The sequence below is a fragment of the Branchiostoma floridae genome, chromosome 17 (assembly GCF_000003815.2).
Source record: "Branchiostoma floridae strain S238N-H82 chromosome 17, Bfl_VNyyK, whole genome shotgun sequence".
Classification (NCBI taxonomy): Eukaryota; Metazoa; Chordata; class Leptocardii; order Amphioxiformes; family Branchiostomatidae; genus Branchiostoma; species Branchiostoma floridae.
In genome coordinates this window covers 8,227,690-8,248,307 of record NC_049995.1, presented here as the reverse complement: position 1 = coordinate 8,248,307, position 20,618 = coordinate 8,227,690, and the positions used below count along the sequence as shown (strand labels likewise).

At 38.8% G+C, this 20,618-nt stretch overlaps 2 protein-coding genes across 19 annotated transcripts in view; one reads left to right on the top strand and one right to left on the bottom strand.

Annotated features, from left to right (window-relative positions):
* The window catches only part of LOC118404139 (arf-GAP with SH3 domain, ANK repeat and PH domain-containing protein 2-like), a 74,093-nt gene that overhangs the window by 12,965 nt on the left and 40,510 nt on the right, over window positions 1–20,618 (bottom strand). For 17 of the 18 annotated variants that reach the window (XM_035803137.1, XM_035803136.1, XM_035803148.1 and 14 more), the window contains 11 exons: window positions 18,407–18,494; window positions 18,086–18,134; window positions 17,623–17,795; window positions 16,686–16,819; window positions 15,053–15,141; window positions 13,566–13,688; window positions 11,348–11,528; window positions 2,095–2,180; window positions 1,395–1,510; window positions 1,032–1,099; window positions 548–673 (listed from right to left, as the gene is read on the bottom strand). In XM_035803137.1, the coding sequence (XP_035659030.1) occupies window positions 548–673; window positions 1,032–1,099; window positions 1,395–1,510; window positions 2,095–2,180; window positions 11,348–11,528; window positions 13,566–13,688; window positions 15,053–15,141; window positions 16,686–16,819; window positions 17,623–17,795; window positions 18,086–18,134; window positions 18,407–18,494 (1,233 nt within the window). The remainder of the gene's footprint in view (window positions 1–547; window positions 674–1,031; window positions 1,100–1,394; window positions 1,511–2,094; window positions 2,181–11,347; window positions 11,529–13,565; window positions 13,689–15,052; window positions 15,142–16,685; window positions 16,820–17,622; window positions 17,796–18,085; window positions 18,135–18,406; window positions 18,495–20,618) is intronic. The other variant, XM_035803153.1, reaches the window with a different exon arrangement.
* Window positions 6,977–10,967, top strand: LOC118404141 (neurexin-4-like). The gene is made up of 4 exons (XM_035803155.1): window positions 6,977–7,161; window positions 7,782–7,936; window positions 8,896–9,034; window positions 9,787–10,967. Exons 1-4 carry the CDS (start codon window positions 7,140–7,142, stop codon window positions 9,963–9,965), a joined length of 495 nt encoding a protein of 164 aa, XP_035659048.1. The 5' UTR covers window positions 6,977–7,139; the 3' UTR covers window positions 9,966–10,967.

Below are 20,618 nucleotides of genomic sequence, written 5' to 3'. Positions count from 1 at the left end.
TTATTCGGTGGTTATCCCACCTGACCAGGGATTATCTCACCATATACACCTCGGGGCGGGGCATTAACCCTTTATTGTACACTTACAACTTGTCAAGGTAAAAATCATTTAACAAATATATGTAGATGAAGGTAATAAGATATGTCAAATAGCAACTACTCAAGCAACTGGATATTATTTTGGAAACAGTCAAAGATGCTTGAGTAATTGGTACTTGGTGCAATTAATCAATGAAAGTTGCATCTTCACCAAGGCTGCCAACATACCAAAATATACAAATAGTCCATTCATCCTTCACAATGGAGTTATTTGTCATTTTGATGTTATCTACTTCCAAAGTTTCCAACAAAAACACCCCTTCAGTTCAAACAAGCTGCAAGGGAACCCAAATTCATACCACTTCTTCCCACCCCCAAATGCTACCTGTCATCCAAAAATATTAGACCAGATATATGTTACAGTACTAGATTGTTTGAAACTAAATGCCTTGGACTTGGATGCTGCTCAATTTATCCATATTAAGTACGTCTCTAAACTAAACACTTACTCTGTCTTTCTCGTCCAGTTCATCATCGCTGAAGTCGAGGTGTCCATCCTCATAGTCCTGCGACAGCGCCCAGTCCATGTTGATGTTCTCACACAGGGTCAGCTTCCCTTGAGATGCCTGCTCCAACTGAAACATAAACAACAACTCATTAATTTTGCACTGTTTTTTTAATGTGTTAACGTAGGTTCACCTTAATCCGTCGGCAACCTTTATCCGTTGTATTGAAACGCAGTGTATTTAGGGACATCAAGACGACGGAAGGTAGTTTCAGATTGTAATATTTTCAAATATTTCAGTTTGATACCAACATTTGTGGACTTGATACCCTGTTTTTCAATACAACGGATATAGGTTACCGTGTGGATAAAGGTGAACTGCCGTTAACATTTTCTACAAAACTGTAGGATGATGTTTCCATTCCCAGTAACTTGCCTTTTACAAAACCAATACAGGTTTTGCTATTGCAAACAACATAAGAACTCACCATCTCCTGACAAACCCGGTGCTGTTTTCTCACTGACACAGCCAGGGCTGATTCACCGTCATTATTATCTGCAAAGGAAGGAGGTATCTATTACTATATGAAACACACATACCACGTGGATAAAGGTGAACTAGCATCAATATAGCCAGGATGCCAGACTGTTTCCAGGGGCCATACAGCCCAACTCCCCAGCTCTAGGGCCAACATGCCCCCAATGAAATTTTACAGCAGCCCCCGAGTTAGACCCTGATAAACGATAGATTATAACTATTGAGATCAGGCTGTGGTCTGGTATCCAGGCTAGCATTAATATGAATATTTAGGATTATCAACTTTCTATACATAGTTAAGATGTCTGCTCACCAATGTCGAGTTTGGGTTTGCTCCTGAGGAGCAGCTTCATGCACTCTGTCTGGTCATGTAGAGCACAGATGTGCAGCGGAGTGTTCCCTGCCTTTGTCTTCACATCAAGGTTATTGCTGCGGGAGGGGGGCAAAGGTCATGTTGTAGGTCAAATATGGAGTGGTTCAGTGTCTCTTTCCTGAGTTTGTTTGGTCACAACACGTCGGTAGAACATACTGCGCCTGCGCGAACACTGGTTGTTTTTTTAACGTTGCATTGAAATCCCGCTTGTTACACAGTATATGTTAGAGACATGGCTTCATGTAAAACGTACACAGAGTTTTACCCTTATATATGCACACACTTTCTTAAATGCGGACCTTTAGTAAACCGGGAGATTAGCATGTCTATACTTTTCGCGCAGGCGCAATACGGTCACAGTTTACAAAATTGTCATAATGGAAACGTTTGTTTAATAACCTTAGCAAATGGCAGACAGGATAGGATAAAGTTCAAACTTTCAAGGTCACAAAGAGAAACAACGAAGTCTGAGAAAACATGTTATTGATGCTGAAAACATCACACTTCAAGAGTCAAATAAAATCAGGCTGACAAATGTTTGAGCATTTTTAGTATGAATACCCAAGAATAGTATTTATGGCACATACTTGAGATAGAAGGATGAAAACAATTCAAGAAAGAACAGTGTTCATGCTCTTACCTGTTCTGTACCAGGAAGTCAACCACATGTAGAGATGTTCCATCCTCCTGCATCATGGCAAGGTGCAGGGCTGTCTCACCCTGGTCCTGGTGAATGAAATACAAAGTACACATTAAGCCTGGTTAGTACACATGTAGCTATGCCAAGAGTTGCTGCTGTTTATTTAGTTATAATATTATGTTAATATACAAATGTAGAACCCATGCAGCTATTTCATAGACTAATAGATCTGATGCAGCCTTGTCAAAACAAGGCGGCAGGCGGCGATTTTAGCCACCTACTTACATTTTTCCAGCCGGCTACTTTGGGGTAGAATTTAAAAAAATAAAAGTTTAAATCCAGTGCTCCCAGTTACAAAATCCCCCAGCAATTTGTTTTGATAAACCTCTGGCAGTTTTCTGATAGTTGGCCCCCGGTTAGGGGTCATAGCGGGGAACCTATGCCAAATTTTTTTGAAATTCAGGATTTTTTTGTTAATTCAAAGTTTAAAGATAACAATAAAAGTTACCCAAAATACACCCCCAAACCATATTTAGGGGTCTAAATTCAAAAATTTTCCCAGGCCCCCCAGACCCCCCCTACGGGAAGGGGGGACACCCCACTCCCGTACCCACCCCCCACTCGCCACTTCGTGGCTCGCCGCAAGCCGCTATGCGCCTTGCCTGCTACTTTCATATATTAGCCCCCTACTCTAAAAGTTTGTGACAAGGCTGCTGATGGAATGCATAGCCCAGCCTCTGGCACTAGAAGCTGTGAGTTCGATTCCGGTGTGTCACTCACCTGACATACAAATGTACACGCTACCAGAAAGGGTTGCAGTGCTTAGGAAGGGGAGATGGTTGAAATATGCTGTATTTTCTACCAAATGTTGACTTGCAATTATAGTTCTTATGGACATGAACTTAGAATATTGTTGTTGACTATTTTACATATCATAAGATTATGTATTAATTTGGATAAATATTACAAAATAAATGTTATTTTTGCTAATACTACAGAGTGTGATGCCCAACTGCAAACAAGAAGTAATAAACTATGTAATACTATGTGCAAATAACTAAATTAAGTACTTTGTACCTTAACCTTAAAATGTCAGAAACAATAGACTTTAGAGTCAGACACAACACTTCACTGGGGGGGGGGGGACCATATCACAATTACAGGTCCTAGTTACCTATTTTCTTCCCTATGAACTGCTTACATCAATTAAAAAATAAAGTTTTCTTGCAACATTTTGTCCTTCTGCTACACTGGCTTTGTTATAAACTTCTAAAATTCTTGTGTACATATTACGTAGCTATACTCCCCCCCCCACATGATTTGTGACCTCCTCTAAATTAAAGACTGTAAGTGTCTGCCACCATGGGTGCAACCACTGCTCTGTACGTGGCACTTTTTGCTATTTCAATTGCAATTACTCTCAGCTTTGGACACAACACACAACAGGTAAGAGAGAAACCAGTGACTTAAAGTTAGAGGTGAAAGAATATTAATAGTACAAATTGCCTACAGGTAGAAGTATTTGCCAAGATGTTTATCTGTAACAGTTTATCAAATTCAATACTGATTTTGCTTGCTTTGCAACATAGCAATGTGTACCATTTGTACATCATGTGATGTTGTAGTTTTATGTCTTAACTTAAAGACCAAGGTGGTACTATAAAATCACCCAATAAATTCGGCTAACGTAAACTACCGGGTTCAGTCTGCAACAGGCTCTCATACAGTGAACATGGGTGCTGGAGCAGGGCTAATACGTACACTGTAGAGTTCAAGTAGTTACAGCTAGATAAAGTGTTTTATTTTGGTTGCACATAAAAAGTATATTTGTAAGCTTTCTCTAAACAGAAATAATGTGAAGTAAAGACCACAGACCCAATGAGCCCAGCTTGGAAGGGAAACATTGGGGCACTGAGAGATTATACCCTTCTTGCTGGTGGTGACTGTGCAAGTAATTCTAGTCTCTCCCATCGCAAAGAAGGTGCCATGATTACAAGTTATATTTTATAGACCCACAAATGCCAACAGAAAGCTCATAACTATTGGAAAAGAAATACAAATTTGACAGGGACTAATCTGTGCCAAAACAAATGCCCTTATTCTCTACCGTTGAATGAGGATAACAGCTCTTATTTGATATCAAGACACTAAATAGCTTCTGAAAGGCAAGACACCAAATAGCAATGATGTTGACATTCAGTAATCCAGACAAAGGTAGAGAGCAAGACTGTGTAGGAAAAAGTGTACAATGTCATGTATGTCTACATCGAATTCAAAGGAACAGGAAATCTGGCAAACATTTTGAATTTTCAACCCTGGTTTGAATATTTCTTCCTTCAAACCCAATGTTGTAAAAAATATGGTATGGTTTCTTTAGCCTTGCAGCACGCTTATGTGTCATTTTGTGTCGTTTCACAGCATTTTGTTGACAAGTAGTGGAGAAAAGTTTTCAAACAGATCTGACAGTTAATATGCTAATAACTTTCAACCGTATGTCGTAATACCACCCCTTTGTTCCTGGCAGCAGACACTGGCTGGACTCCCCAAAACTACAACATAAAACTTGTTGCTAAGAATACAGTATACAAGTTTTCATTGACACTCAGGCCAACAACAAGAGAGGCCCAAAAAACTGCTGGCAACTGCTGTAAATGTGGAAATATTCGTGGAAATGTTCGCCATTTTTGCGGTGGACACTTCACCACAAACTTAAAACCACCGCCAACATTTTTCCATGACAGTAAGAGTCTACAGTGCATGGTGCTACCACTAACTGAAAACCACCGCGAACAGTCCTTTTTCCCGCTACCGCGGAATTAAATCCCCGGAACTTAAATGCATTTGATTTACACAAATGTAACAGTACTTCAACGTATATAAATCTCTGGACTTTCACAATCTTAGTTTATGATCTACTAATGGCTTACTTATTACATTTCCGACTAGGTATGTCTACAAAGCAGCTACAGTGAGGATGGACAGTGCAACTTCTCATTTGTGCTTCCACCTCCATCTTGCAAAACAGAGCAGGAAAAAGAAGCACAGGGGCTACGAGACGTGGCACAGAGGCTACGAGACGTGACACAGGGCCTTACTGAACAAGTGGGGGAACTTCAACTGCAGAATCAAGAACTCAGCACCAAGGTGCATAATGTCTTCATCACATTACCAAAGTTCACTCTTCTTCTTTGCTGAATATATGTTCATGAAATGCTCTGGTCACCAAGTTGAAAGAAAAGACAAAAGTAATTTAGAAAATGCAGTGTTTTATATTTATACTTATAATATAGCTAGTTGTTCTGTGGATGACATCCTCTGGGAACCCCAAAACTGAAGTGAGCATGCAAATAAAAAAAAAGTTTGACCAAAGTTTTTTGGATACGGTTAAAAATTGATGTGCGGGCAGATGCCATCCACCAATATGGCCTAAATCATAATCCAGAGTTGTCTTAAGTTAATGGCTATTTTGCACGACAGTTAATTAACATGGACATTGATATTAAAATAGGTGCAACAGCTGGATGATGAACTGACTAAACTAAAGAAGGAGGGGAGGCAGGCTACTGTGGACCCTTGTGCTGACGGGCATCGCTTGCCAGGTCAGGTTATTTTCCTTCATGTTTGAAAATTTCACTCCAAATTTCCCAAAACCTTTTCCTGGTTATTTCATTGTAAAAAATGTAACAATGGACTTTAACTTACAATTGATGACTAACTGTTATAGATCACCACATAATGTTTTTTATGGTATACACTTACTCTGTATACTACACTGTATAACTTAAATATGTTTTATTCAAATATCCAGACTTCTTGTTGTTAGCTAATGTCTGTCTCTATCTATCTATCTGCAATTGTGTATCTACAATTATCAATATACAAAATGTCCCATTGCCATACACTCCCAAAGATGCGATTTTTATCTCTTAAACAGAAGGATATAGCAAAGCAGTATAGGTAAGGGGGTGAAGTCTGTCAACTCTAATTGCCTTGTCCTTTTCCAATGCACAGGGGTGCTGTCCTGTTACCAACTGTGGAAGCTGGGCTGCCGTGAGACAGGCCTGTATGTGATAGACAGTGACGGACCAGGGTATGGAAAGAAACCGACTGAGGCAGAATGTAACTTTGACAGTGCTGGAAACCTACCAGGTGAGTAACTCTTTTTTTCCCTTGGGTCACACCAATTTATTGAACTGGTTCTCGGAATCGCCCTCTCCTATTTTTTCCGAAGTGAAAATTTACCACATTTCCCATTTAAAAAGTTTTCATTTAGGAAGTAAATCACTATGAAGCGAGTAGTAATGCCGTAGAATTTTTCATTCATGAGGGCCATATGCCCTTATCTTTGGTACAGACTTTTTGCAAACTATTTTCAATATTGCCAAACTATATTCAATATATTAAAAAAATCTGAGAATAAAAAAAATCAATTGCTGTCACCTTATTACACAATTTCCATCTATGAACTGTTAATGTTATTCAGTTATTGCATTTTGGGCGAAAATGTTGTGAAGAACTATTTCAGCACCAAGGACAGGGACATTAGTGACAGCATCAAGGTATCATACAGTAGTCTGGGATGACAGCATCACTTTTACATGTATGATGGAATATTGGCAAACCTGTACCAGTGACCAACTCTGTATAACAGCCCCCTTTTAGTTTGTCCCTTTTATAATTTTTTCAATTTTTTTATAATTTTTGAAATTTTCAAGGACACGACTGTAAGGAGATTTAGCTTGGGGACATTTCTGATACATAAAATGTCATCAATAAGCTGTATCAACAATGTTTAACACTACATTAGGGCTACATTGTACATTGAAACATAGGTTGTCAACCATGCTTTTTTGATGACAACAGTAAGCTACAGTGTAAAACACAATGTACATAGTGTATTGTTCCCTGTATTTTCCCTGTACCAGCCCTACCACGTACCTGCTCTGAAATACGACAGAAGGGAGAGACCAAGGCTGGAACCTACACCATTGTTTGACCCAGATGGGCCTTACTTTGGTGTTACTGGGTTTAAAGTCTACTGCAACATGACAGCAGAAGATGGTGCAGGTACTGTACAACTGAGCTTGGATTTGAGCAGGACTGTCTCCAGCTTTGAATTTGTTTCTGTCCCATTCGATGTTTGGGAGACCATGCTGTTCAATTTCCATTTTAAATCCGTCACTGTGCTTTAGATTTTTTTCCATCCCATCCATTGTAGTGGAGACCAGGTTGTTCAATTTCATTGTTAAACCAGTCATGTCACTTTCAGCTTACAAATATTTCTTCTATTCTATGTCATAAAGCTGAGTTTTATGGACAGACAAGGTGAAATTTTTGTCTGTATCAACAGGCAAATTTCCATCCCAGGATGGAGACAGCTCTGGATTTGAGAAAAGCAGTCTACAATTAGGCTTTAAGCTTAGGAATACCCACACAGTCATTCAACTAACACTTTTTATATTCTCATTTCTCTATTAAGTACGAAAGAAAAACTGGCAATGAGCAGGTAAAAAGTAACATCACTGTCTTGTTTTTCTTCTAAAGGTTTAATCTGTATATCAGCACATGCAACACTGACACATTTTGTACATTGAAAAATGCAGAAACACAGATATGCAGACAGCCAAAAAAATTCACTCCCTTGGACTATTAGGCCCTTTAAAATGTCTTTCTGACCATCTCTTTAGGAGTGACGATCATCGGACATGACAGCGAGACCCGTACACACGTGCAAGGATACGAAAATCCTGGTTCCTACAAGCGAACCATAACATACGAGGCCTCCATGGACCAGCTTAGAGCTCTGATCGACGCCTCTGAGTCATGCAAGCAGTTCGTACGGGTAATAACTAAGTCTACTCCAAAAAATAGCTACTCAAGCAACTTGATATGGTTTTGGAAACGGTCGGATTGTGCTGAAATACTCTAACTGCCTCATGTGCCGCACGACGTGGGAGCTGCTAAGTCTAAGTAAGTTGGACGTTTCAACTGGAATCCACCAGTTTTCGTCAGTGACACTGAAGTGATCTGGAAGAAGCTGGTCTTTTACACCCTAACTATTAGTGGAGACAATTTTAGCTGTCCAATAGGAAATGTTGTATTGTGAGACCTGTTTCTTCCAGATCACTTCAGTGTCACTGACAAAAACTGGTGGATTCCAGTTGAAACGTCTAACCGTTTCCAAAACCATATATCTTATGACAATCTGTATAAAAATGAACTATGAAAAATTAACTGTGAAAATGAACGAATCTTAATATGTGATATACATTGCATTGAAAATGTGTAGACTGGACACCATTGAAAAACATTGAGACAAATGGGGCTATCCAGCTATTTTTAAAATTCAATGAAGATAAATGACACTCAGACAGCAAACTGGTAAAAACATATTGCCTCCCTCTTTCACTATGTGATAGTATGTCAATGAGTGCTTCAGCTTTTCTACACAAGTCCTAATTTGCACCATTACCATTAGCTGGTCTTCATCAAAGTTACCTAAGGGTAAAAAATCATGAAACTTCCTTCATCCCTTCTTGACTTCTGTTTCAAAGTCTGCAACTGAAACTGAATGCCCCCTGCAGTTCCCAAGAGATCCACTAAAGGACCATAGCTTGCCCTGAACACGAGATATCAAAAGTGCTGCAATTCTGCTGCACCACTATAGAGGGCCCAAAATCTAATCATTTCAAGGTCTCAAGCATCAAGACCATCTATCCAGGCATTCTTGAGTCAGTGCGTTCAGACAGACAGATTGGACATTTTTGTGAAGATAATAAGAATCTCTACTACTTATTTCAGTACGAGTGCAAGGGTTCTACTCTCCGGGATGCTAACAAGGGCCTGCCCTATGCCTGGTGGGTGACATGGGACTGTAGGGAGACCGAGTATTGGGGCGGGGCATCCCCTGGCAGCTTTGAGTGTGACTGTAAGCTGACAGGTCAGTACAAGTATCACATAATTATGTTTCATCATTGCATGCTTACTGTGTGAGTGTGAGTATATGGTTAGTATATTAACTCTCTGTATATACATGGATGTTTTGTCATTAACCAAGTGGTGACGCAACTCCAATGCTTGGCCATCTGCATCAAAGTTCTGTGGGCTGGAATTCGATTCCAGCTAGGGTCGGCCTGTCAGTTTGGACATGTTGTAAGGGATTGCAATAAGTCGTCATTTCTGATGGTGACGTAGAGCCAGTGGTCGTTCCGGAAGTGTGACTTAGGTTTTTGGTCATTACAACTTGAGAAGGATCAGAGGACTGATGAAAAGCTTGTTGGTAAGAGCTTTATTTTGTGTACGGATATAAAGTCTTAAAATTTGTATCATTATGTTAACTACCGTCACAGATGATCTTACAGTCAAGTAAACCTTCATGTTGTTTTCTGCTAAACAAAGTTTACTATAACGATACACTAATCAGAGTATCACAAATAACAATACTGTCCATGACAAGATAATAAGTGCGTTCAGACTCAGAGCAAGAAACAAAGATGAAGGGAATCATGGGTACACTCGGGACGGAAGTGGGAGGTGCTCTCTCTTTTACTTCCGGGGAAGATCTACTAATTGCTCGGAGGGGGTCGCCTGCGGCAAGGGACTATGCGAGATATAACCATGGCTATAATGGTCGAAGGACAAATAACAATGATTTCCATGACACAGATAATAAGTGAATTTTTTGGCCTATAGGAACCTGTGATAAGTCTAACTATCCCTGTAACTGCAACATCAACGACAATGTGTGGCGCGAGGATTCTGGGTTCCTGACACGCAAGGATGACCTGCCAGTGAAGCAGCTACGGTTCGGAGACACTACCGCACCTGAAGATGGCTACCATATGCTGGGCAAACTTATCTGCCATGGATAACAACTTTGAGACATGACATCCACAAAATCTAGTTTGTCTCCATCTCCAAAAATTCCTTTTCAGGAACTTGATGAGTATCATATGAATAGTACAAGAAACTTATGCAAAAGGACAGCTTAAATATACATACATCTGAGGTAGATGTTGATGGATCTATAACAGGGCTGTCTCAGGCTTTAACTTCTTTCCGTTCCACTCATTATTTGAGAGTTACTGTTAATTTTCATTATATTGATACTGGCAATTGATGGTTTAGGAAATGCTTTTAATCATTGATTTCATACCGTGGAGGTCAATTTTTTTGGACAGGCTATTGAAATTTGCTGTCCCAACAAGTAAAGCAAATCTATTGGAGACAGTTGTGATCTACATGTAAGTTGGTTCATGTAACTGATTTACTTGTCAAACAACTATCATGGTTTGGTGAAACTTCACAAGAGGAAAACAGCAACATACAATGGGGAACTCATATGCTTTGGTAAGCAACCATTAAGACCAAATCCAAGAAACCTGAATTATTTTTAAGCATCTATTGGAAATCCCCAAGTCAGTAATCTATATTTTTCTTTTAATCAAAACTAATTGTTGCCTAATGGGAAAAATTACGGCTTGAGAAATACTATCAAAGGTGCACAGGGATGGTTTTTGTTCAAAGTCATGTATCTCCATGTTATTGTAACAGTTTTTCTTAGCAGTCTGACTCTGAGGGCACCATTTTGCAGTGCCACTTAGCTTCTGCAGGAGGTACTGCAATCTATCATGAAGATACAATGTACTGACTACACAATACATTCTACATATATAATAGAGAATGTAAAGAAAACAAAGTGATTATTGCTGTTTAGTCATCAGTGATATTCTTCATTCCTGTTTTGTTTAATGCCTTCTTGCTCTTGTATTATGTCCAAATAATTTTGCAATTATTGGACTGTAAATGCATTTAAGTTCGCGGAGATTTAATTTAGCAGTAGCGGGAAAATGCACTTTTCGCAGTGGTTTTAATTTTGCGGTAACACCATGCACTGTAATCTCTTACTGTTAAGGAAAAATGTTCACGGTGGTTTTAAATTCGGGTTGAAGCGGCCGCCATGAAAACCGCAAATATTAAACCAACGCGAAAGTTTCTGCATTTACAGTAATATGTCTCCTTCCTTTGGGAAGGACACTTTACAAGATTTGGGCTCAGCCTTCCAATTAACATGTCCATAACATGGTCGAAAACAACCTACGGCTCAAAAAGGCCATGGCACCGGTCTACCTTTTACCTTATCAAGCCTGTTGTTCTTTGTATGAGACAAAATTAAAATAAGTCATCAACTTAACCAACAGTACAGTGCTACATTGTCCTTGTCTGTGCAAAAAGTAGAATCATAAAAACTTACATAACCAGGAAGAGGTGCTGTCATGTCCACCCCCTCAGCGAACACCTGGAGTAGAGCGAAGATGTCCCGTGACAGGACGGCCTGACACAGGTCCTGTAGCATCATCTCGTTATCTGAGCATGTCTTGATGGGGAACTTGTGCTGGACGTACTTCTCGTGGATAAACTCCTTCCTTTCTTCCCTGGGGGAGTCAAGATGGGGATTATTGAAAACACAAATGTACAGAATGGACTTAAAGCCCCTGTCACACATTTGGGACCATGCCACGACTTTGCTCCCAACCACTTCCCGGTGTTAGTATAGCCCAGTGTTCTAGCCAGCCTGAAGTTTTTCCATCCCCTAGATTTTGAATGGAAATCCTGTCGAAGGTGAGGTGATCCTAAAGGGGTCAGGGGGCATGCTCTCCGGGAAAATTTTGATATCTAGACCCCCTAAAATGATGATTTTTTTCATTTGTAGGGGCAAATTTTGCTGGTAGACTCAGCTTGGTTCAATTAGTGTCTTGACATGTCGATTTTGTGCGTCACACAGGACTGAACGGGCAAATTTTTTCGGTCCCAGCGGCAAAATTCTGTCAGACGGAAGGACGAATGATATTTTTGCTCAAGTTTGCTTCTCTGATCAACATCCAAGAAGAATGATTATGACTTTCTTGACACCCATCTTTCAAAATTATAGACAGCAGATTTTAAAGACTAGTAGGCTACCTCGCTGGCTGACTCCTAAATGACCTTGCCCAAAACATGGTTGGGAGGCCATGATTGGCTATGTGTGACAGGTGCTCAAACGACGACTGTTATTATGTAGTTCTCTCTCCAAACAGCCTGGTCTGAAAGCCACCAAAAAGTCAAAAAGCATCTTCAGCTGCAAATAGTTAAACATTTCTTTTTGTAGTCAAAGGGCAGAATATATAGAAAACTTGAGATTTTGAGGGAATTGGCAGTTAGAAATCTAGAAGAATCTACTTGTCCTTAAAGAAAGAAAAAGAAACTCAGTAATGTGGGAAGAGAAGTGCTTCAATTTGGCAAAGTTTGACAAATTTTCTCCAAAGTTATGAAGCAAAATGTCTGTTACAATATATTCTTTCCAAGTTACTTTCCCAAAATTGAAAAAGAAAGGAACACAAAGGCATTTAACACTCTATGAGAATCTTGAACTATAACCAGCCAAGTTCTTTGTCAACAATTTTGATAACAGAATAAAAGATTTTGAAACGATAGCTTTATACACAGTAGCTTGGTCAGGTACAAGCAGTTGGGAGCAGAGAACAAGTCAAGAATTAGTCAAAGACAGAACTTAGGGATAAAAAAGAAAATTAGTACAGTAGTATTCACAGGCACATGGGAATCAAGGCATGCTAACTGTAGTTAACAAATTTGGTGGGAAGAATGTTCAGATACCCTGGTACAAGAGACATCAGTGGCTGAAATTCCAAAATCTCTACAACTACTAAAGGGTACAAGTTTGTATGAGAGGTGATCAATAAGTTTTCAGCCTCACAGTGTTGTGAACCTTATTCTAGTGACTCACCCAGAAATATGATGTACAACCCAATGGTCCACTGAAAGTCAGATACCCACTTTTTTCCAATTGAAATACGAAAGGAATTCTCAAAAAACATGTTGACAATATCTTCGTGGTTATTGATATAAGCATTGCAATATGATTATGTCCTAAAATTTGAGTTGTGCACCCTATTTCTGGATGAGGCCACGAACGTACTGATCATCCCCATGCATTGTGGTTTAAAACTTAACAGATTATATAAAATGCGATGCCTTTTGATGCTTTGTAACAGGATAACTGAAAAGAATGGGCAGCACATACTAGTAACTACATAGTTTTTACACACATTGTGCAAGACATTTGTATAAACCATTATACACCAATTTCTGTGCAACAAACAATATCTGTGCAACGGTAAAACAGCTTCTTACGACTCGGATTCTACAGTTTTCAACGTGTGAATTTTGTCCTGAGTAAATGTAACATCTTGTAGTACAGTGCTGCCCATAAAAACATAGAATAATCTGTAAAACACAACATGGTTTAATCATATACGTAACAAATACAAACAGCTTGCAAAACATCAGTCACACGCATGCATTAAGTCAGTTGCACTGGCTTGCACATCCACAACTATACACCTAGGACGCAAAACGAAAAAAAAAAGTCAATCATCTCGGGACTCAAGCATGGAAACGTTGTAATGTAATACCCCTCAGACGCGTCGGTTTCCGACGGCCATTGTTGAATAACCGAGCACAAATCGTGCAGGGACATCTCAGTGGCAAATTTGTGGTGGACGTATTTGTCCTGGATAAATTCCCGCCGCTCCTCCCTGCATGGGGACCAGTGGGTTAGTAGGCAGCAGCAACCTTAACACCCCTGCTACACCACATGGTACAGGCCAGGTGAGTGGGTGGGACGTGCCATTCATCAAACACGGGGGTGTCAACATCATTAATAAACTCAAAATAAAAACTTTCTAATGCACAACCTTAACACCCCTACTACATGACATGGTACAGGCCAGGTGAATGGGTGGGTCATGCCATTGATCAAATACAGGGGTCAACAGGGATAATTAATTAAAAAAAATTAACATAAAATCAAATTGTGACTTGAAATGCAAACAGAATTCATGTAGGAAAAGAGTAGGTTGGGTTATGCACTATAGTATAACCAACAACCTTCCCTTCCCTACAAAAAAAATGGTATGAGCGAGGTAATATAAATATGCCCTCAAAGCAGTTAAAATGTACACAAAGAAGGGAAACAAAACAATGCATATTAATTTACATTGAATAACGTAATGAAAATTTGGCAGATGTACAAATGTATGTAACATAAAGACTGATAGCTTTAAAAAAAATTAGAATTACATGACTATCCTTTTGCAGAGTAATAATTTTTTGAAGACAAAATTCAAGTTAATGAAATTTCACAAAATAATTAGCAAGTTCTTTCTGGAAATTATTTTAAGGATTAAAAGGCCAAGAAAAGGGAACCCAAAGACCACGAGAAGACTGGAAAACACAGAGGTACACAAACAAGTAGAAACACAAGCGAACAACAAACAATTCTACCATGACAAACCAATGTTAGTCTACATTTCAAATACTATATACATAACATTGTATACTTCTGCATGGATGGGTTGAAAGACATATGAACAACAAGCAGTTGGGAAGTTACTCCCTAAAACTCTAAAACCTACAACATCCATGCAGTACCTGCACATGTACATACACAACAGCATATTGAAGAAAGCATGCAGTGTGCCCCACTTTATTCCCAGGTTTGGCAGACAATCTGTGACATAAATACAATGTTGCATAGTGCTTTCTGTGAGCATGCTTGTTTGAGAAGAGATATCTAAGCTAACAGTTCCTTTCACTACTTTAATCATAGTATGTAAATAAATATGTTAGAATACTAAAGATTCTAAGGAAGAGCATTTTATACTGTCATGACCAAATCATGCATCCGTGCAAGGATGTATCTGACTATTCACTGTAGCTGTGGCTGATTGTTTCTGTTTATGTCACAAAACATCTTTTCTGAAAATGATACCTGTATGCTGTTCCTATATCAAACTGGAGGTCTGTTTTGGTTTAATAGGTTCTGGGTTCTTATCTAACATACATGTAGAAGAACAGTCTCTCTTTCTAAAACTTGCAAATATTGGGAATATGTACTTACATGGTGCTGTTGGCCGTGGGTTTCTGGGAGGGGTCGAGTCGAGATTCCATAATGTCGTTGAACCCCATGTTACCCACAGTTCTGGCAAGCTGGGGGGAGGAATACACATATTTGTTTAATCTATCCATAAGTATGCATTGTGCAAGGAGTTTTAGGCTGTGTAGTATTTTGCACTTAACAGCATGAAATATAGCAATGGACACTTTTTCACATTTAAAAAAAATCAAAGCTTAGCATTACATATATGTAAGATACATATTGACACAATTGTGATAACCTTTTTTTCCAATGACATTTTTCACCTTTCTTAAGAAATACTGTACATTCTAGTTTGTTGCATCTCAATTTCATTGCACAGTGAAAATCAAGATGTCACTGTATCTCTGATAGCAAACAGGAAGCCAAAATAGACAGAGTACATTGGTAAAATTATCTAAAACTATCCAAGGGACCACCAAAACATGGCTACCGTATATTCTCGAATAAAGTACGCACCCCAATTAAAGTACGCACCCCTGATTTTGGACAAGTCTTAGACAGATCTTTGGGACTGAAAGGTAAAATGGAAAAACTCAAATAAAGTACGCACCCCTTCTCCACCAGTTTTGAACAGACCTTTAACTAAATAAATTCGAATTTATGATGTTTTCCCCAGGTCATTTTGCATAAAATAACCTGGGTTTACACTGTCATTGTCTCTATAAACTTATGAATAGCCTGCTGCAAATTATAAAAATCACTGAGAACTGGTAGAAGAAATCAGGCAAAACCAGTTGTACAAGTCAAAGTCACTAACTCAAAAGGATTGTATGCAAATGCCACTGTTAATATGTAAATCATGTTAAGACAATTTCTTTGTTCCATGTTTAGACAACTTCAAGACAACAACAATGTGTATGTTTTGAAACATTACTAGAAGTGTAGCTCCACCTTGCTTTATTTTAGGCTTTTCTTACCATTTATCTGTGCAGTAACCTCAAATAAAGTACGCACCCCAACTTTGGCAACAACTTGTAGCACCTTTTCAATTTTGAAAAGTTAAAAAAGTGCGTACTTTATTCGAGAATATACGGTACATTGGTCAGGTAGTCACCAATGTGGGTTTAACTGCGAAACTCTCGTCATAAACTGCAATAGCATGACTCTATCACTGATTAAACTGTCCCTGTCCTTGGTGCTGAAACACAGTTCTTAACAGCATTTGTACTAAAATCTTTTATTACTATTCAATCTAAACCTGTTCAGTGTTTGCAGTCCAAACAATTAACTGTAGCTACAAAAGTCAAAATACTGGTTCACATATGTGATGACTTAGACAGGTAAAATAATGCAAACTTATAGATACAATGAGCGTTTATGAAGGTTAGACAATGTTTTATGGCAAAAGAAATTCAATCTCTATAACTTGATGAAAATCGGAAATTACTGCCGGACGTTTCAAGTGACATCCATCACTCTTCTTCAGTGTTACTTGTAATGCTGAAAAAGAGTGAGGTTTTGAGTGACATCTATCCCTTTTCTTACTAGTCACACTGAAAAAGAGTTATCCATGTCTCCGGAAGAAGTCTCTGATTTTTATTCAGTTCTGGAGATTGAAATTGTCTTAAAGGTGCACTGCACGCAGACCACTTACCAGTAATTCTGAAGTGTTTAAGACGTCCAGTTCTAAGGACTGTGTTCTGGAGATGTGAACTCCCAGAGCTCGGTGGACTCCTGAACACTCTATACACAGCAGCACTCCCAGGTTGGTAGACAGCCAGGTGGGGTCTGGAAGAAAAAAAAATGGATGAAGCATAGACGATTTGCAAAGTGTTTTAACTCTTATAGTAAAGTTCTTCCAACACAACCAAATTTGTACCCACTGACTTCCAACGTTTCTGTGTCTAACAGACAACATCAACAGGGTAAAATGACTGGATCTATTTCTCTTTGCTACTTATAGCCAATGTAGGTGGCGCTGAAGCAGTGAGAATGTTTCAACTCTTTCTAGCCTGATCAAACCTCGCTTATAGTAGCCCGTCCAACATCCGACCGGCTTTGAAAGTTTGTGTTACACAAACTAAGCACTTTCCTCTTAACTGCAATGCCTCATCAATCAACAGGAGACTTACACTGCGTAACGGCTGAAAAAAAAGTCTAAAAATGCCAAGTTGAGTAATTGATTGAAAAGTCCCTGTCCTTGGTGCTGAAAGAATTTTTAACAACATTTGCACTAAAAGATATTCTTGATACTACCAGGAACTGAATAGCATTGACAATGAATTCATATATTGAAGAGGTTATTAAGATGATTCACTAGAAAACCAAGTCAAGACAAGGTTGTATGCTAAAAAGTCAAAGATCCTGTTATCAAAGTTACTCTAAGTAAAGCAGCTAACATTATTTTGATGGGGCCAGAAGGCAAGGTCCAGAAAGTTCGCACATAAGCCTACTTTCCTGTTGAGAAAGGGACTCATGTACATTCTTCCATATATTGCCTCTCTAACTCCTTGTTCAAACCATCGCAAAACCACGGTGACTACAAATCCACCACATACGTTTTAAGAATAACAGTGTATATTTCACCATACCTGCAGCATTGCAGTCACAGCACTGCCCGTTGCCCGGCATTCTCTTCACTTCAGAGATGATGTTCTGTCTCAGTTCTGCCACGCTGTTCTCCTCAGAAGACTGGCTGGTTTTGTTCTCACCAAACGCGTTGTTCAGGGCCTCCTCCTTACTGTTTGATAACACCGACATCCATCTAGAAAAAAAAGGATAAAAATGTGAGAGATGGCAGACCTCATTCCTTTACCTCATCTCCAAGCAGATCCTACGGTAGCATAAGAGAGTATCAAAAGCTGTCAGAGGAGTGAAGCCAGCCTAGGACTGTGTTTGGCTACCACCTATACAAAAATGTATATGTGGAATTGTATACCTCTTGGCTGACAACACACTTTTCCCTAAGTGGAAATCAAAACTTTTCCCTAAGTGGAGACCAAAAAAGCAGCAAAACATTTAATTACTAGATAATAGACTCAAAATCATACTCACTGTAACATGTCGTCTTCATCCTCTGCTTGGAAGTGGTATGTTCTATTGTCTGGGTGGACCAACCAATGCAAGTCAAAATCAGTGACTTGTCTTATTTACTGCTACTTGTCTTAAAAGGCTGTTTAAAGAATTTCAAGCACCAAGCACAAGTATTATGTTTCAGCAAGTACATTTACATGTTGTCAATGAAATATACCAGGGAAACACAACAGCAAAATCATGCCTAAAATATCTTTGAGAAACAGTATCAATAGCCTAACATTAAGCAGTCATTAGGTCTAACAACAGAAAATAGGTGACCTGGTCATAATGCAAACTTACAGGAAATGAGGTCAAAGCACTTTTTGTCCTCTGGAGTCAGTTTCACTTGGCAAGTCAGAAGGTTTAGCTTTGCTGGGGGCTTGGTGGACTGGAAGAAAAGGACATTGAATCAAATACAACACTCAGTCTTAAACCCCTGTCCCTGGTGCTGAAATGCATTCATTCTGGCACCACTATTCTTAGAGTTACTCTGATGTTCATACACTCAGGTGCTTCCCTTGGTGCTGAATTATTCATACACCAACAACATTGAACTCAATTACATTTACACATTTACAAATTAGCCTTCAAATTTTGTAATCTCTGCTGCAATACCTTGGCGACCTATATGCAGACAAAAGCTATACACAAACAAGAAATGAAGATGACGCAAAATATATAACGCTAGTTCACCTTTATTCGTGGGATAACCTATATCCGCTGCGTTTAAAAACACTGTATTTAGGGAGCGACCGACTGTGGTTTTAAACTGCAATATTTTGAAAATACATGTATGTATTGTAATTTAGAGCCACAGTCCGTCGACTTATCCCTATGTACCGTTTTTTTAAACAACAGATATAGGTCACCCCACCGATAAAGGTGAACTAGCATTAGGTACTACAAATAAGAAGCTCCATCTTAAGATTGGAATTTCGTTTTTCCCATTTTGAAATGTGCTAATATTTTCAATATAAAAGCACTTGGTGCAAAGTCTTTACATATGATTGACAAGTATGATGTACAGTGTTGTGAAATATGATAATAACTTTCATGAATATTCATTTTGAAAATTTTCTTCCTGCAGGAATTCCTGCAGGAATTCCTGCAGGAAGCATTTTTCCTGCAGGAATTCCTGCAGGAAGCATTTTTCCTGCAGGAATGCTGCAGGCATTCCTGCAGAAATTCCTGCAGGAGAAAGGTAAATTCCTGCAGGAAGAATGTTTCCTGCAGGAATTTCTGCAGGAATGGCCTTGACAATGACAGGAAGCATTCTTTATGCATTTAATTTTGTTTTGAAACTGTTAAACAATGCATTAGATTTCATTAGATGTTTCAGACTTGACTTTAACTATGTATATAAAACAGATATATAATGGAGGCATTTTTTATTGTTTTGTTTTCCTAGTTTTATTGACTGTTGCTGGAGATGCCTGGCATTAGAAATAACTGACCTATGAATGAACTTCACTTCAAGAAAATGCATTTCCTTCAGTGGCTACTCATATTTTTCAGAAGTACAGAAGCTTGGGCATGGTTACTTCTTTCATTTTTTTCTTTAATTCTTTAACATCACCACTTAGGGTTTATTAGTATCTAACTTATTCTAAGCCAATTTGATTGTACATGTAGGTGCAAGTCAGGAACATAAACACAAAATTCATAAATTTCATGACAGGCCTAAGCTTCCCTTAAAAGTATAAATTCAATTATTGTAAATTGCACATGTACTGTAAGGGTAGGGTGCCCTAATAGGATAATCATTGGAGTCCATAAGAAAAGTACTGTACAATGAAAGTACAGTACTTTTAGTTACATGTTGTGTAAAAACCTTTATCCTATTATCAGTGCCAACCTGATGAAATTATTTTCGGAACTTCCAGTAACTATTTACTGAATTCTAAACTGTAGTAAATCAAATGATACATTCAGTTGGTGGAAAAGTAGATGACATGAACCACCTTGTTTGCCATGCTGATAGCTGGTGTTTGGGTTATAGAAACCAACCACTGGCGGCTTTATCTCATGATGCACCCCTCAGGGTAAAACATTGATCCTTTATTAGCATATAGCCAGGTGGCATTCACCAGTCATATTTTATGTTAGTTATGACACTGTAACACAATATTAGAAGTGTCCCGAGCCGGGTGCGTGGACACCTAGAAATTCATTAAACACTGGTGCTAAATGAATCTTATTTATTAGGTTTTTGATACCTACTGGACAGCTGTGTTTAATGAAGTTCTAAGTGCCCAATAGAAAATAATAATCAACCGTCACCAGATCAGATCAGATCACAGAACATTGATCAATCAGAACAACACCCTGTCCTCATCTGGAACTCTTTACATGCTCTAAAATCCTTGAGATTGGGACAAAGGCCTTTTTATCACAAGAGTGTGATATTATCACCTCCCCTCCCCTTTCTCACCTATCTTTAGAGAAGTCATTATATAATCTCCTTTGCACCTACATGAAGGTGTTTAAAGCCAGCAACAACAATGCGTGTATT

Excerpts from the sequence above, each read along its gene's own strand:
- LOC118404141 (XM_035803155.1), top strand. The coding sequence starts at position 7,140 with ATGACAGCAGAAGATGGTGCAG. Across the intron at positions 7,162-7,781 it reads GACAGCAGAAGATGGTGCAG|GAGTGACGATCATCGGACAT; the intron begins GTACTGTACAAC and ends CCATCTCTTTAG. Across the intron at positions 9,035-9,786 it reads GTGTGACTGTAAGCTGACAG|GAACCTGTGATAAGTCTAAC; the intron begins GTCAGTACAAGT and ends TTTGGCCTATAG.